Here is a 17,150-nt window from a genome sequence, read left to right as displayed (position 1 = left end):
ATATTCAGTCACATTCATCTACACTGCACACGACTGTGCCTTAAATTTTCAAAGTACCTGTATTTCCATCTAAAAAAAATTCAAATCATTTTCTTTTAATTGATATTTGAGTGAATTTTGCAATACTTATTTCATGTACATGAATATGCATTAAGAAGCTCAAAATTCTAACAGCATACATACTGCACAGTGTACGTCTTCAGTTTAGAGTTGTAGTTATTGGCGACAGCCATGTAGGTCACGCCCTCTATATTAACCACGGCTACAGCAGCTGCTCCCTGGTTTTCCAGGCTTTGCCATGGCGACGGTGTGAACAGCCTGGTAGTGTTGTCCCATCTGTAGACATCCACCGTCACTAACGTCTCTCCATTGTTGTCACGAGAGTTGGCAAATACCAGGAAGTGGTCGGAGCCACTGCTGAAGAAATCTACATCAGAGGCCCCTTTCGTGGAAAATTCTTGTAACTGTCGAATGAAAGCAGAAAACAAAGTCAATTTGTAAACATGTAAAACCTTTCAAAGTAAGTAAGTACTGATCTCTTGAAGGGCAAATTGACATGGTTTGGTTAAATATGACACAACGGCAATTGATTCATTTGTAACATTTCATACCAGAATACCAACTTAAACTTTGCAAAATCAAAAATGTAAATTTGCCCTGCAAAAGAGCAGAACCACAGTTATCATTCAAGGGTTGAATGATATGGTGATTTTCTTTACAGTTTTCATAATCTTTCCATTACAAATTTGCAATTCTTCAGTTTACCACGAGTAGAGACGAGTCTGGATTCACTCTGTACAGCCTCGATTTGGTTTCATATCTTCTGACGTTGCCATAATTACAGATTACAAGATAAGTGGAGATTCCAATGGAAAATGTGGTGGCAGCCATTGCAACATCAGTCTCTATTGTCTGTTTGATAAAGATAACTCAGATAAGTCAATTATCATGGTAACAAAGTAATAGGGACACATTGACACAAAAGAGATATAGTTTTACTTTTTCATTATGAAAAAAAGAAGAAATATTCAAAATTTGATCGTACCGGCAGTTTCACGCATCAAAATTCATACACTTTTCAGCTTACAAGTCATGAAAACTCATTTGGAATTACACATGTAAACAACCAGAGTTAATTTGGACACTGATTTGAGCTGTCCAAAAATAGTTAAGGTGGGATTGAGAAAAGCACTGGAATTTGATGGCTGTAGTAAGAAATATGCATTCATAGAGAGTGTATCATAATAAATACACAAATAATATTACTTCTGGATGTCATCAGGTTTGAAATTCAAAGAGAGAATGCTTGCTCTTGATATATGCAGTGCTGCAGTATATACTTTCCCCTGCGCTTGCATGGCTATGAAGCGCGGAAGGGAAACCCAATAGAATTAACTCAACAACTACCGGTAAATCTACTGTAAATTCCTTATTTTATTTTACGTGAGTACTTAATTCTGTGATTCCAACGTTTAGCATAAATTGCGAGAATATAAAATCGCGAGCAACAATTTTTTGTTATAACTTAATATAGCTAAAAACTGTCAAAAAAATATAAGCGTGATTTCAAAATTTCAGAGGACTGCTTCTCGCGATTTTACGTGAATAATGATTCCTCACATTTTATTAGAAATCAACAGTATTTTTCTCTTTTTATTTAGATTTTTCACTCTTAAAAGGGACTTAGACACGATTTGAGCTCAAATTTTCCATATTTGCTTTTTCATTTTTAATGTCTAAAATGATCAAAATGGTTATTTTTAACGCTTTGTCAAAATTTGAAAATCAAATACCAAGTTACAATTGAGTTACAGAGGTTCAAATTCTTTGTTTTGACACATTGAATCTGTTTATCTTGTTTGCCACAAGTTATTTTGCCAAAGAATGGCAATTCCCTTACTTTATGTTATTCGTAAACAAATATATGACTCGACCTTAAATATTTAGTGAATACATAAAAATAATAACTTCTCTCCTCTGTATCTTGCTTGTATCTTGACTTCTAACTTTGAAATTCTGATGAATTTTTCAAAATACACAAGTAAACCAGCCATTTTATACATGAAAATTAAAAAATGAAATTTTTTATCTCAAATCATGTCTAGGTCCATTTATTGATAAACACCAAAATTTTCAAAAGTTCATGTGATATATAATATCTGTTACTAACAGTGGAAATCATGCATTGCCAAACTTTTAATACTAGGTTAACCATGGGTTTGTGCGTCACAATGTCTCTTAAACCTATTTAACGAGGCTGGGTCTAATTTGTTCTGCTCTAGATTTGAATGAAAATGAAATTTTTTACATGAACTTTTACTGAAATAAATATTATTTTAAGATGAAAAAATCAGACATTTACAAAATTGTTTGTTATGGGGTCATCTCAAAGTTAATAAATTTTTAACATAGGACACATGGGATTTTGCTTGAAATGTATCAATTTTGCACATTTTTTACTTTGTAAAACTTCTGCCCTAGGGATTTCTTATTCTGTTCTTCATATGAAAGTTATTGCTAAAAGGCATCAAATGGTCAAATAAAAAAAAAACTTTTACCTCCAGGTTTGTTCCTGGGGTCTTATCAGACAGAGGGATATGCTTGCTGAACCCTCTTCACCTTTTTGACCCGAGCCCAACTATAGCTTATACTTCGAGAAATTTATGTTTATTCTACAATATAATATTAATTTTACGCCTCAAATGAGCTATTTTTGACAAATTTTGCTGAATATCTGCAGTTGAAACCATAATGCCATGGCATCAAGCAAGCAAAAAGATGATGTCACAATGCAAATTAATGAAATGCTGCGTGAAAGCATGTGTACATGAACTGTACTTGGCCTCGTTAACATTTTTTCAAAAGTCATTTTTAATACCATACATTTTTAAATGTTATATTTAGATGTAAATTATGTCAAAGAATATTCAATTAATTTGACTTGGCCTTCAAAATTGTGACTAATTACACGTAGGATACCTGTAAGCCATGAGAAAAAAAAAACAATGTTAAGATAGATGATACTATTATGCAAACTGCTTTGATGAGCAAGTACAGTTCACAACCAGCCTTCAAAAAAATAAAGCAAGATTTTAAAATCTGCATTGAGTTCTCTCACAAAATAATGCATACATGTATATGTACTGTGGAATCATTAAAATTTGTGGGGGCTAATTTTCATGGATTGCTAAAATTGCATAGATTCGTGGGGATGTAATTTTGTGCATTTTCTTATACTTACAAAAAGAGATATGACTTTATAACTGAAATTTATTTCGGTAATTCATGGAGGATGGTTATTCCTGGATGAGAGGTACCCATGAATTCCATAAAAACTGAGTAACTCGAAATTTAATGATTCCACGGTACCGGTATATTGATTTCTACTGTATAATCAGGAATCTACAGTTGTCATCAGACTATAATTACTACTGTATTCAGGAAACTATCCGCCCCCGTTTTATTTTCGCCCCTTTTGCCCTCGTTGTCAACAAGCGAATCACAATGTTTAAAACTATCTCTCTTAAAACACATCTATGTCTGGGCGAATTCAAGACAAGGCGAAACTGTTTGAAAGAGTAGGGCGAAAATTACATGGGACGAAAAATAACCCTGTATACAGAATATGAATTTTAAATGCAGCTACCACTCACTTGCACTGGGACCAGTTGTCCCTGCCACTTAAACAAGGTGGAGTAGAGATATCGGTCCACGCTATAAGTGGAGTCATTTCCGGCACTTCCTATCCCAGTGGTCAGCTCTCCCACTCTGTAAGACGTGAGCATCACCAAGTACAAAGAGTCATTGCTATAGAAACTATGCCAGCCCGTGACCTGTGACGTGATGACTGTTTCCAGTGGCGACAGGGTCACTTGTTTGGGGTCAGTGTTGATGACTGCAGTGTCCGGCTGAGTGGTGAGATCCACGCTGATGGTTCCATCTAGTCCCTGGGATCTTGTTACGTCAAAGAAAATCTGCCCAATGTTCTCCTCCACAGCTATGGTATCATTTCTATAAGGTAAAACTATGGTGTTAATGGTAAACTTTGGTACAGCAGGTAAAAATCTAGAATTATAGACTACCAGGTATACCGTACTAAATAACTTACGGTGGTTTGGGACATCTGTCGATATTAATGTGGATTAAAGTACAGTGTAATTAAAATACTTTCACCGGTTTAAAATTTTTAAATTTTACAATATTTAACCCAAAAATATGTTTTTAATATTTTTGGAAAGATAAAAATCTTAAAATCTCCAGCAGGATTTGAACTCATGACTTACAGATTTGTAGTGAACCCTCTAACCCACTGCGCTACACTGTTTGGTGGCAAATTTGGGACAGAAAACTACTTATAAAATTACACTTGATTTTATTGTTTATTTCAATAAATAGTATGCCCCAACATTAAGGTGTCCAATACCACCTTAAATGCAAACAAACATTGGTTTACAATAACACAGAGGAGATTAAAATTTTGAACTGAGATTTTCAAAGTCTTTAGCTCATGATCCACGTGATATGTTAATTGCCCCTTTTGTCTTTAAAAAAACACCCTTATAATAGTCATTTTGAATCAAAAATCTGCCAATTTTTAACTTACGATGTATGCCTGACAGAGATCTGCAGAAGTCCAGCAGGTGAGTCGTTGGCCTCTATGATCACATTCTTCTGTATCGGAGTCCCAAGCTTGGCCGAATTATCTGGGGCTAGAAGCTGGATGGTAAAGACCTCATCATGTTCCGGTAAATCATCATCAAGAGCTGTCAGCTCCAGGAAAATGGAATTCTGGTTACAAAAAAAATTTAGTCTCTATAATAAATACGGATTCAGACAGTTTCAGGTCATACAACTCTTTTACTTTTCTAATTTTTTAAAAATATTTAATATACTGTACCTCTTTGTCTTGAAATGTGATCACTCCCTGGGTAGGAGTCAGGTCTGCCAAGTTTTCAAATTTTTCAGGGATGACTTTGAAAGGGACACTAACCACTCCATAAATCCCCGGGCCTCTGATCACCTCCAGCCTTGCAACGTTTAATGCAGTGTTTTCCCCTGGGGACTCCTGGATCCTGACAATATCCTGAGACTTAAAGGAAACAGTGCCACTGGACCCATCATTTGCCAAAATGGTGACATTTGCTAAAACAGAAAAAAGAAATCATTTGAAGAACATGCCAAAGCCACTTTCTGCTTTTTTTTGCCAAATTAAGCCTTGAAAATAAACAGTTCACTACAACCATTATGTAATGAAAAATTTCAAAGAGTCTTTCATTGAATGAATGCTCTCTCTCTCTTTTTCTCTCTCTCTCCTGTAGTTAATATGATTTTACTAGAACTTAACATGCTCCAAAAACTTATCATGGGCCTCCATTTATAAAGTAAACATTCCACATTATTTTGGGGCATAAGGTTACTTAGTACTTGGGAGTGGACCTGCTCCATTAAGCTGTTTATATAATGAAAACTAAAATACATGACTGGCATCATAATTATATGCACCCCTTGATGCATCATCTCTAAACTTTTCGGCTAACCTTAGGTCAAAATATAGTCTTTAGATACTCAAAAATGAGACCAAAGGGGTGGATTGTCAAGGTCATTCTAAGACTATATTGTTCTCCTTACGAAAAAAATTATATAGAAAAATATTCAAATTATAAAGTTAAAATATAATATATAAATTCCTTCTTTACTAAATTATAGTTTTTAGTTTTAAAAATTCACATCTATAAATCTATGGTATTCTATGACACCCCCCCCCCCCCCATCTACAGAGTCCCCCATAGGACACAGACCCCAAACCCACCCACACTTTTTGACAGAAAAACAAAATCAGACATTTCTAAGGTTTATTGATAGACATAGAGTGCATGTTTTTAATTACAAATATTATAATAATTTTAATTAAATTTTAAGTTCATTAGCCTAGCTTCATACTGATTGCATGTAATTTTATTGCACCATAATCACGATTCAATTAAATGTAGAAAGTTGACTTCAATCTGTTTGCAGTATTAATGGCATTACTAACAGGCTCGTACACGTGGAACGAATGGTTTTTCCAAAGTCATTTAATTAAAAGGAGGAGTGGAGGGGATTGTATGGTACATTATCATATTCAGTCATAATCCTTAATTTCTACAAGTATCCATTCCAGTACTAATTAAAAGCTTCTCTGCAGAAATCATATAAAAATATTTTTTTCTTTTATAAATGTACATGCACAAAATTATTTCATATGTCAAATTAACATCAAAATAAATATCTATAAATATAAGCATTGAATGCTTATTTGTTGATACATATTATCGGTCCTTTAACACAGCAGGCCGTGCAAACAAATACAATTGTATATCATACCATGTTAAGGTATTTATTTAGATGTTTATTTATATGAATTATTTTCATAATGTTCATTAAAAGCCGTTATATACACTCTTTGTCAGGGATATGAATGACAGATGGAACAGCCAAAAAACAGGCTATTTAGTGTGCTTCTGCTGCTTTAAATATAGCGCCAGAAAGTCTGGCAAGAAAACTCTCTTTTTTTAAAAAGATAAAACAGATATGGTTTATTGAATATTTTTCCAAAGTACATATCAAATTTATTATGTACTGGTAAATTTGAATGTTTCATTAAATCATATAATAATAAATCTATTCAAATGTGTAATATATGGCCTTTACTTGTGCTCATAAGCCATGATCAGATTTGGTGGGTGTTACTGAACATAGAATGTCACAGATTTCCAATGCAAAAATAGGGGGAAATACAATGTATACACTAAATGTTAATATTAAAGCATGAGTACTTTTTGGAAGATCATGAATAGTTTACTCAGTTATCTCCCATAAATATATTTTACCTTTAAAGGGTTCGCCAATCTCGACTCCGTCTCGGGGCTGAGATAGAATGACCTGAAACGTCTCATCTGGTTCAGGAATATCGTCGTCAAGAATTTCCAGCATGATATATTTCTGATTCTCTCCCTTGGCAAATTTGATTTCCTACCAAAGATTTTGTACATACAGCAAATTTAATCCAGAATGTTCAGAAATGTTAATAGTATAAACTAAAAAGTGATATATTGAGTGAAATATGAAGTACAGTTATTACCTTGCACATCTACTATATCCATCACCAACTAAAATTTGAAGTGAATAAAAATACAAGTAAATCAGTTGACTAAAATAACATGCCCATAACAGAAAAAAAAATTAAAAGCAAAAAAAGAAAGGAGGACCAGTGCAAACATCAAACAGAAAGGAAATCTATTTAAAAAACAAACCATTATAATTATATGATATTGTTTCAAGCGATGGTACAAATCAAATTCAGAACAATCTTAGATGCTTTTATTACTTGAAGTTGTATTGAATTTCAAATTGCATAACAACTCTAAATACTCTTTCTCCTATTTTTGTCTCTGTTTCTCATTTCTGCCTGTTTAATCTCTCTCTCTCTCTCTCTCTCTCTCTCTCTCTCTCTGAGATACTCTCTGTTTCTACCTTTTTCTCTCTCTGTTTCATTTTTTAAACATTTTTAGTTGTTTCTTACCTTTCCCAATCAGAATATCTCTTCTCTTCCCCTCTGATTATTTTTTTTGCTCTTACTTTCTATCCTTGTTTAATTTTTTTTTTTTGGGGGGGGGGGAATATATATATATATATATCTCTCCTTCTCTCTCTCTCTCTCTCTCTCTCTCTCTCTCTCTCTCTCTCTCTCTCTCTCTCTCTCTCTCTCTCTCTCTCTCTCTCTCTCTCTCTCCAATTTCTACCTGTGGGGTAATGGTATAGTCCAATCCCTGTGTAGTTCCTTCCACAATACTCTGGGCATAGTAGAACACGGATACATTTCCGAAAGTTCCCTGTGTTCTGACCACTGACAAACTAATGTTCTTTGTGATTTCATCGACATTGACACTGAAATCACAATAATATTCTTTACATATAGTTATGTGTAACTTTCACTCTGAAATAGATTCTTTCTAGCATGTAATTAAGGAATTCAGCAATTTAACTTTTGAAGGATAGGGGATGGACATACTTATAAGAATCTGATCCAAATTTGATGACACCTTTGGTTCCATCATTGGCACTGATGATTATTTCAGAAATTGTTCCATTTGTGTCTAAACATACAATGAATGAAAACTGCTTATTTCTGAATTAAATTTTTAAAACATGCATTGAAAAATTTAATTTGATTTAATTTATCTTTCACTGATGAGGCTCTCCAATTTAAGTTATTTGATCAATTTGTGCTGCGCGCCATAAATGCATTACTTGTCAGACTTATAACTTTATATGATTGTAAAGCTATATATTCATGTTCTAGGTTAAAAAAGATACTTATAGATAAGATATCTGAAGTATAATTTCATGTTTTGGTTGAGATACTTTCAACTATAATGATACCCCAAAAAATTAAAACAAGAACTAAAACCCATAAAGAGAATGCAGGACAAGGATCATACCAAGTCTTGGCGGCATACTGCTAGCATCAGTGGCATTCACGAGGATCACCCCGGTCAGAGTGACCATGAAGGCTTCATCCACCTCTGGAAGACTGTCATCCAGGATCTGTACTGCCACAGTCGCCGATACGTTGTTGTCAGGAATATCAATGTATCCCTGTACAGCGGTGAAATCTTCAGTGGGCTTGGCAGCAACCAGCTCCTCAGATAATGGGGTCACCGACCCAGATGAAATGGAATAGGACACACGAACAGTGCCTATAGAAACAAAAAATTATTTACAATGCATAGGAATAGACTTTGGTTTTCATTCTGGGGTCAAATTTATAATATGAAACAGAACTTCATATTTTAGTTTATAAAGACCTCTTTTGGTGATTTTAATTATTTTGCACCTCAATTGGGTACATAATTTGACTTGGATTTTTAAGGTGTTTCTAACCTTCTTTGATGATTTCCTTTCAATACATATATTTCAGTTTATCATACATAAACAGAGACTTCCATGTGAATTAGATTTCAGATAATGATATTTTTCAAAAGAAAACCTAAAAATTAACACAATTTTAGCAAAGAGGGCTATTAAATTTACATTTAATGTCTTTAACCCCAAAAATTTGATTTTTTTTCAGGGTTTTTATGTGGTATTTTGTGCTCTTTCCACAAACAGAACCACTCCTCTTGATGAAACTTTCTCACCTATAGCTCCAAACTTTCTGTCCACTTGTAAATTTACAACATGGTTTGCTTCCTCAGTTCTGACCCTAAGGGAATTCTGGGAAAACTGAATGACCCCGTGAGGATCGTTGCTCCCCTTGATGGTGATACTGGCGGTCTGAAGAAGAGGGTCAATAATGGCCGCACCAGATTGACCAATGCCTGCACAGAAATTAAAAAACAACAACAATATTTACAACCTTGATTTGAAATATACATACTATGTGAATTTCCTTTTGATGAACTCTACAGTGCTTTACTTTATTCTTTATGTAAGGGTATATAATTTTTTTTTTTGCTATAATTTATTTCACTTCAACAATGATACCCATTATGTAAGACTAGCTAAAATTTAAACACCTGATCCATTTGCCAATTGGCTCATCTGAACAATTCTTACAAATTCAAGAAGAAATTTCATAAAAGTAATTAGGGTAAAAGGAATATAACTGTAAGCAGAACTTGAAGTTTTTTATGATTTTTTTTTCAATTTGCTTGCTTTAAATTTACAAAATCTTTATGAACAAATTCTTGTTGATACATAGAATATATATGATAAAAAATCTTCTATCCTTGATTGTAAATTTTTTAAATAAGGATATTAATAAATACACTTAGTGATCCATTTATGGACAGTTGTAAATATCCTCAGTTTCATGGAATGATCTTTGAATTCATGAAAAAAAAATGCATTAAAGCCATTCATTTATAACTATATCAATTTTTACTGGACATGCTTGAAATTGACACCGTGAGAGTTTATGATGAATAAACATTCATTGATTTGGTCCCAAGTCGTAAGTTCTTAAATTTGTGAAACACTTCCTTCTGGCTTTGTAATATACTATAAACGTAGCATATTTAGCGTGTACGATATTTGGCGGAAAATAACTTTTCAGCAAGTTAGCGTGGATTGTAATTGGCGTTTTTCTGAATGTGCTCATTCTAATACATAATATGAAAGGCATTTAGCGATTTGTGAAACACTTCCTTCTGGCTTTGTAATATACTATAAACGTAGCATATTTAGCGTGTACGATATTTGGCGGAAAATAACTTTTCAGCAAGTTAGCGTGGATTGTAATTGGCATTTTTCTGAATGTGCTCATTCTAATACATAATATGAAAGGCATTTAGCGATGTACTTGAATTTGCGGAAGCCGCTTTCTGCCAAAAACACTAAAAAGAATAAACAGCCAAATGTAATACGTTTACAGTATGACTTTACCATAAGTGGTGATGTTGATCAACTGGATTTGGTACTCCTCGTTGGTCTCCGGTTTATCATCAGATCGCACGCTGAGTGTAATTTTCTTTGACACTTCTTTCTGGATATCATAACAAATAATTATTACCGGTATGTAATTTTCATTCACACTTTTTTCTGGATATCAATGAAAAAAAACTAGAAAAATAATTATGTAATTTTCTTTGACACTTTTTCTGGATATCAAAAAAAGCTAGACAAATGATTATTATGGCTTTAAGTCACCTACAATTAAATATCACACCATCTGAATTCATTGCCCCCTAGAATATATGCCAGCACAATAAGATTACTACCAGTAGATATGATATGAATTTATATATACCTTAATTGGCAGATATTAATTAAAAAATATATATTTAATAAATATTCATCACTTTGTCAACTGAATGTTGGTATCTCAAAACTAGCTACTAGAACTTATGTTAATACCTATATTATAATTTTATGACTCCTAGAGTAGGGATTCTGGCTCCAATGGGTGGCCATGGAGTATATAATGTTAAAAAATCTTGAAGTTCTTTCGCTCTACTGTTGAATTTAAACGATCAATGAATAATTGAATATACATTCAGAGGAAATAATACAGGAATGGTTATCAGCTTACGCTGGGGGCTAACATACGATTGATTGGTGTGTCAATAACTAACATCAAATATCACTCAGCACCACAAAAAACAGAAAGAAGCATCAGCCCTAGAGCATCATGACTTGGAGAAGAATTTAAAAATAACAAAGAAAATTTACCGGTAAAAATGTGAGAGAGCCTCTGTATGTGAGGAATCCCTCCTGGGGCAGCAGCCCCCTGAGGCCTCGAATCTCCCAGTCCACAGACACTGACCCCTCAGCGGACCTCGTACGCAGCACCTGCAATGTCACTTGTTCCCCTGAAATTAAATAAAATTACTCTTTATAAATTAAGCTTTTAACTTATTGTCATGTTTAAAGTAGCAATATTATTATCTGCTGAGCATTTTCTTCCTAATGCAGGTGATGTTTTTCTTCTGCAATGTTTGCTACCACCATACTGAAATCCATCACCAAAGAAAGCATTTTAGTCCTGTAACTTTCATCCCTAAAAGATTTAAATTCTGTTTTCAATATGTGGCATTATCTAATTTTTTTTTTTTTTTTTTTTTTGGGGGGGGGGGGGGTAGGGGAGCTTACTAGCAATCCAAATTAAAACAAGAGTCCACAGAAACTATTTTTGTCGGCTTACATTAAGAGTAGATGTACCTTCGTTTGCCAAGACAGAAGAGCTGTCAAAGCCCAGCACTCCTGCTACATTATCATTCTCCATGATAGTGACCGTGACCTTCGAGTCGACCTCTATCTCAGCGCCACCTTGTGGATTTCTGAGCTGTACCACCACCGTCTTGTTCTCCTCGGGCACGCTGTCATCCAACACAGTCACTGTGATCACTATAACATGCAAAATTGATGTTAAAGTCATTTAAAATGTGGAAGAAGCAATTTAACCAATGAAGAAAGATAACTCAAAAACATTTAGAGCAAATACAATAAAACTCAAAACAAAATAAGCGTAATTTAAAATAGTGAAAAATTTCTGAAGTTTGCATGGTTATTACTGAAATTTGCTACACATTAGAGAGATTACTGATCAGAATGATTAAGACTTTAAAAAGCAATATTTAACACTGAGCTTACATCTTCGTGTCTGTCCAGGTATAAAGTTCAAGGTGGCTCCATCTGCCAGGAAATCCTTGTTATACTCGGTGGTACTCAGTGTGGTGTTTATGTACCACTCAACACTCACATCGCCAAGATTACCACCTAATATTGAAAAATAGGGAAAAAACTTCAATTCAAATTGGTTATTAAATTTACATCGGGGATTTTATTTGTACCCGTACTGAGTGGACCAATGTGATTTTAATTACCAGTAACAAGGGAGTTCTAATACTAGTATATCATTTTAAGACTTTCATTAAAAAATATCCAACAATTAAAATTTTTGTCAATTTTTTCTACACAGAGAGCCAATTCCTATTTCTGTTTATAAAATGTGAATAGCCATCACATCTACCCATAGCTTACAGATCACAAAAATGAAGGAGAATTACCCAGTCTCTCTACAATCAGATCCACAGCTAGTTGTGATTTCTCCTCTACCCCCACAGCGGTGCCACCAGCTGATGCCTGGGGGCTTTCGCTGACCACACGGAATATCCCAAACGCATTGTCATTCTTATTGATGGTTACCCTAGCCTGGTTCAGCTGGCCCAATTGAGGAGGGTATTTCAAAGACCCCTCAGCACTGGCCACCTCTATTTGGATCAGTTTGACAAGGAATACTTCATCCAGTTCAGGAATGGTGTCTGCTAGAATGCTGACAGGTAGTTGACCGGTGGTGGCGCCATCGTTGACCATGATGTAGCCATTGGTAACCACACTATAGTCTGCACCAGCAGTGGCTGCTGCATTCTGTAATTCTTGAAACTAGAGGGGGAAAATATGATGTTTATCAATTCTACAAATATTAAGAAATTAATAATGATTTACCGGTAGCAAATAAATTTTATCAAGGTAAATGCTGCCACTTTGTTTGCTTTTTCCCTTCATTATCATTTTAGAGAAAAGAAGATAGAAGAATGGATTAAAGTCATTTCCAAATTTAACTGGAGGTACTGTGAGCAAGCTCACAATTGATACCCCCCGCTAAGATAAAAATCATAATGCGTGTATTTTTCCAATTATAGAAAATATTGGATGAATCTATTTCACTGTCCATTTTCTTTAATTAACAACTGCTCTATTCTTTTTAAAACTGTTGGTCATAAGCAAAATTTGTGTGAAGTAAGAACATTCAATGCTTCTCCATAAGAAAGATAATGACCGGACACGAATTTTGCACTTTTTCTGCCAGTGACCTTGACCTTGCCCAAATGACCTTGGGTCAAGGTCATGACACACCCTTTGGTCCTAAGCAATATTTGTGTGAAGTTAGAACATTAAATGCTTCTCCATAAGAAAGAAATTGACCGGACACAAATTTTGCACTTTTTTCCCTAACGACCATGCCCAAATGACCTTGGATCAAGGTCATGACACACCCTTAGGTCATAAGCAATCTTTGTGTGAAGTAAGAACTTCCAATAATTCTCCATAAGAAAGATATGGACAGGACACAAATTTTGTATTTTTTCTGCCAGTGACCTTGACCTTGCCCGAATGACCCAGGGTCAAAGTCATGACACACCCTTACGTCATAAGCAATCTTTGTGTGAAGTAAGAACTTCCAATGTTTCTCCATAAGGAATATATGGACCGGACACGATTGCACAGACAGAGGGACGGACGGACGGATGGACAGACGGACAAGGTGATTCCTATATACCCCCTCAAACTTCATTTGCGGGGGGTATAAAGAGACTTTAGATAAAAGAGATGATTATCACCCTTGGCAAGTTCAAAATAGAAAAATAAGAGACCCAAAAGATTTCATCTTAAAAACTAGCATAGAAGAAAAATCAGAAACAAAGTACATTTGTAATACTATAAACATACTAGATTTCCATCATGACAAATGACCAGTAAGCCGAGTCCAATATATGTATAAACAGCCCCTGTTTACCTTGACAGCATTCTTGCTGAAGTACTGGTAGTTGTTCCTGGGGGTGATGTTCTGGGGTGGGGCCTGGGTAGAGTACCACATACACAAACTGATGTTGTCAATGAAGGAGTGTTCAAATGCCAAACAAGTCGGGGTCTTCAAGCAGTTTTCTGCACAAGCCTGAGGTAATACAAGTTTAACTAAACAATTCAGAGAATTATCTCACAAAACTCAGTAAGCTGACTACTTTGGACTCATTCATATTTCATGAAGGCATCTTTATTTCAGATTTCAAGGGTACCCATAACTTGACACTGCCTTTATTCATTACATATAGAAGCAACCTTTAGAGAACCTTCAAATCCATCCATTTGGCCTTCATGAATTGAAATATTTCCACAGTATTGTGAGCATAGATAGAAAACTTACTTTAACAGGGTTGAAGCTGGAGACAGTACTAAACACTTGACCTACGGCCCCTCTGGTGCCATTGATTGGTGGATCAAAATAGGTCAAAGGGTCAATGCTGGAATCAACTAATAGTTGGATGGTACTGTAATACACTCGCAATTGTCCATACACACCACCACTACAAATTTCAAAACAGACACTTTTTAGAAGAAAACTTCAATGCATATAATGGGACAATTTTATCATATCAATTTCACCATAGCTTGAAAGGAATACCCTTAACTTAATAATTTCATAAAAGATTTGAAAAATTTACTTAGTAAGAGTTATCTCTCTTATCAATGTGAACAACAAACCTTAATATATGATTTTAGAGGTTTACCTTCTAGCGAGGGTGAGGTACTGGACACTGTTGGTGTTTTGTTCCGTCACATTGTATTGGCTAGTGGAGAACTGGACCGTCCCATGTGGGTTGTCGTTTGGTTGTATGGACAAGACAAAATTTCTATTGGGGCCAATACTTCCATTGCTGGCAGACACCAAAGTCAACACAATATCCTGTTGTAAAAAAAAAAAGTTTTTAAAGATGTTACAATGTATAATTCTTCTGTATACTGTAGATACCTTTTTTTTTTACTTTTTTACCCGCAATTATGCAGCTCAGCCATTTTTTTCTTTGTGAAAACACAAACTGAACTTCTAGATTGATTCCATCTAATATTCATAGATTGATTCCAACTATAATATTCAACTTGAACAAATTAAGTGCAATTTGGCATCCCACTGGATTTAAATTTCTGCATCAACATTAATTCTTTTTCAAGTAGTAAGGAATCCACAGTATACATTATGCATTTGATTTGATAAGGACAGACTGATTGACAAACAAACCTCCTTTCCCTCTGGTATATCATCAGGGAGGATAGAAATGATGATCTGTCTCCTTGCTTCATTGCTCACAAAATAAAGGGCTCCACTGGTTGGGTTGATATCATCTGAAGGGGCAGCATCTACAGATTAGAAAAATGTAGAATGATTTTTTACACAACTATTGAAGAAATAGTAAGGAAAATGACACAGAGACATCAATGGTACATGAATGTTTCTTCCTCGATTTCATCAAAATATTTGTAAAATCGTTGCAACACAAAACACACAGAAAAAAAACGGCAAGTTTAAATGCTGGGGGATTTAGCAAAAAATTTCAATTATTCAATATCTGGTCAAAGGATTAATGCTCATGCAGACACCACCAACCTGACTTTAGTACTTTTGGCCTACTTACTGTTGAGTGAAGCTGACCACAGAACAGTGACCACATTCATGGTCCCTCCCTTCCTGACCACATTGACTGTCACCGTGGCTGGGGTCTCCGTCTCTGGTTCCTCCACACTCATTCCACTCACTTCAAACTCTGAAAACATTCAGAATAATATTGATACTTGTTCATTCATGTTTAAATTTTGATTGACGCATGCTCAATTTTGACAATGATAAATTGATATTTTTTCACTTTCATACGATACTTGATTTATACAGGCCTAGGATTAATACTTAATTTTGAGTGTCTTAAAATTTTGATGTATTTAAACAATTACCAGAACCCGGTACTTTTGAAAAATTGGTCCTAGACTCCCAAGGCCGTCTTAGTGATAAAAGATTCTATGATTTTTAAAATGAAATAATAAAAAAAAAATCCTTTTCCTACCAAATAATCCATTGGGATCATCTGAGGGCAGAATTGTCACCACTGCGTAAGAGGTGGTACCTAGTACAGCGCCACCTGTTATCTGATTCTGTAGCTCCACATAAAACACTTCCTGCTGCTCAGGAAGAAGGTCGTCAATCAGGCGGATGGGGAGGAGCTTAGAGACCACGCCCTCAGGAAGAGTGACAGTGTCAGTCAATACTTCATAGTCTAAACCTTGTAGAGCTGTATTGTTGACAACTCGAAATTTTACAGAAACCTATATTCAAAAAATACATTGAATAAAAAACTGTTTTTTAAAGCCACAAGGTTTGAAATACCAATACATAGATTGTTGAGGTACAAATGCTGACCTGAAATGCCTGACCCTTTATTTTCCTGTTAGTTTATGGTTGTTAAGTCAATAAATAATACTAAATACTTATAGTAATCAGCAAAGTGCTTTTAAAAAAGAGTGAAAAGAAAAACAGAAACCAAGTAAATAACTCCACTACAGTGCATCTACATAAATTATTTGATTTCATTTTATTAACATGTCAACATAAGCTCACTCTAGTAAAATCTGAATAAAGAGTACACCATTCTTACCTCCCCAAAAGAACCCCCTTGTCTCACAACTGACATCCCCACATCTGTGGCGTTCTCTAGGACAGAGGCTGAGGTGGGGGAGAGGACCAGGGTTCCGTGGGCGTTGTCATTACTACGGATGATAATCTGACCGAAGGCCCAGGCTGCAGTTCCTATACTCGGAGAGTCAGTCACTAGAAAAAGAGATTTTCAAAATGATATACTGTATAGCTCTTTTAAATTTTGTACCTACATCATATGATGTCCTTTTATTACATATGCAGGTTGAATAAGCAAGTTAACTTCATAAATAGGAAAATTATTAATATCAAAATAGACAACTATGAATATGCATATATTATACCGGTACATCAGTTTTTGTGAAACAAATTAATATATTTTCATGTTTATCTATGCATATTCATT

General features: G+C 34.9%; 1 protein-coding gene across 3 annotated transcripts in view; it reads right to left on the bottom strand.

Moving 5' to 3' along the window:
* Positions 1–17,150, bottom strand: part of LOC128176597 (adhesion G-protein coupled receptor V1-like) — a 100,058-nt gene that overhangs the window by 59,056 nt on the left and 23,852 nt on the right. For all 3 annotated transcript variants that reach the window (XM_052843030.1, XM_052843032.1, XM_052843031.1), the window contains exons 34-55: positions 16,746–16,918; positions 16,158–16,416; positions 15,735–15,863; positions 15,341–15,459; positions 14,832–15,007; positions 14,468–14,627; positions 14,060–14,218; positions 12,549–12,924; positions 12,133–12,258; positions 11,701–11,886; positions 11,212–11,351; positions 10,426–10,525; positions 9,180–9,359; positions 8,481–8,738; positions 8,051–8,135; positions 7,782–7,926; positions 6,870–7,011; positions 4,898–5,142; positions 4,604–4,788; positions 3,654–4,011; positions 766–912; positions 184–464 (exon numbers count right to left, since the gene is read on the bottom strand). In XM_052843030.1, the coding sequence (XP_052698990.1) occupies positions 184–464; positions 766–912; positions 3,654–4,011; positions 4,604–4,788; positions 4,898–5,142; positions 6,870–7,011; positions 7,782–7,926; positions 8,051–8,135; positions 8,481–8,738; positions 9,180–9,359; positions 10,426–10,525; positions 11,212–11,351; positions 11,701–11,886; positions 12,133–12,258; positions 12,549–12,924; positions 14,060–14,218; positions 14,468–14,627; positions 14,832–15,007; positions 15,341–15,459; positions 15,735–15,863; positions 16,158–16,416; positions 16,746–16,918 (4,129 nt within the window). The remainder of the gene's footprint in view (positions 1–183; positions 465–765; positions 913–3,653; positions 4,012–4,603; positions 4,789–4,897; positions 5,143–6,869; positions 7,012–7,781; positions 7,927–8,050; positions 8,136–8,480; positions 8,739–9,179; positions 9,360–10,425; positions 10,526–11,211; positions 11,352–11,700; positions 11,887–12,132; positions 12,259–12,548; positions 12,925–14,059; positions 14,219–14,467; positions 14,628–14,831; positions 15,008–15,340; positions 15,460–15,734; positions 15,864–16,157; positions 16,417–16,745; positions 16,919–17,150) is intronic.

The sequence above is a fragment of the Crassostrea angulata genome, chromosome 3 (genome assembly GCF_025612915.1).
Source record: "Crassostrea angulata isolate pt1a10 chromosome 3, ASM2561291v2, whole genome shotgun sequence".
In the NCBI taxonomy this organism is placed as follows: Eukaryota; Metazoa; Mollusca; class Bivalvia; order Ostreida; family Ostreidae; genus Magallana; species Magallana angulata.
Note: the sequence above shows the minus strand (reverse complement) of the source record. Positions and strands in the feature narration are given on the sequence as shown.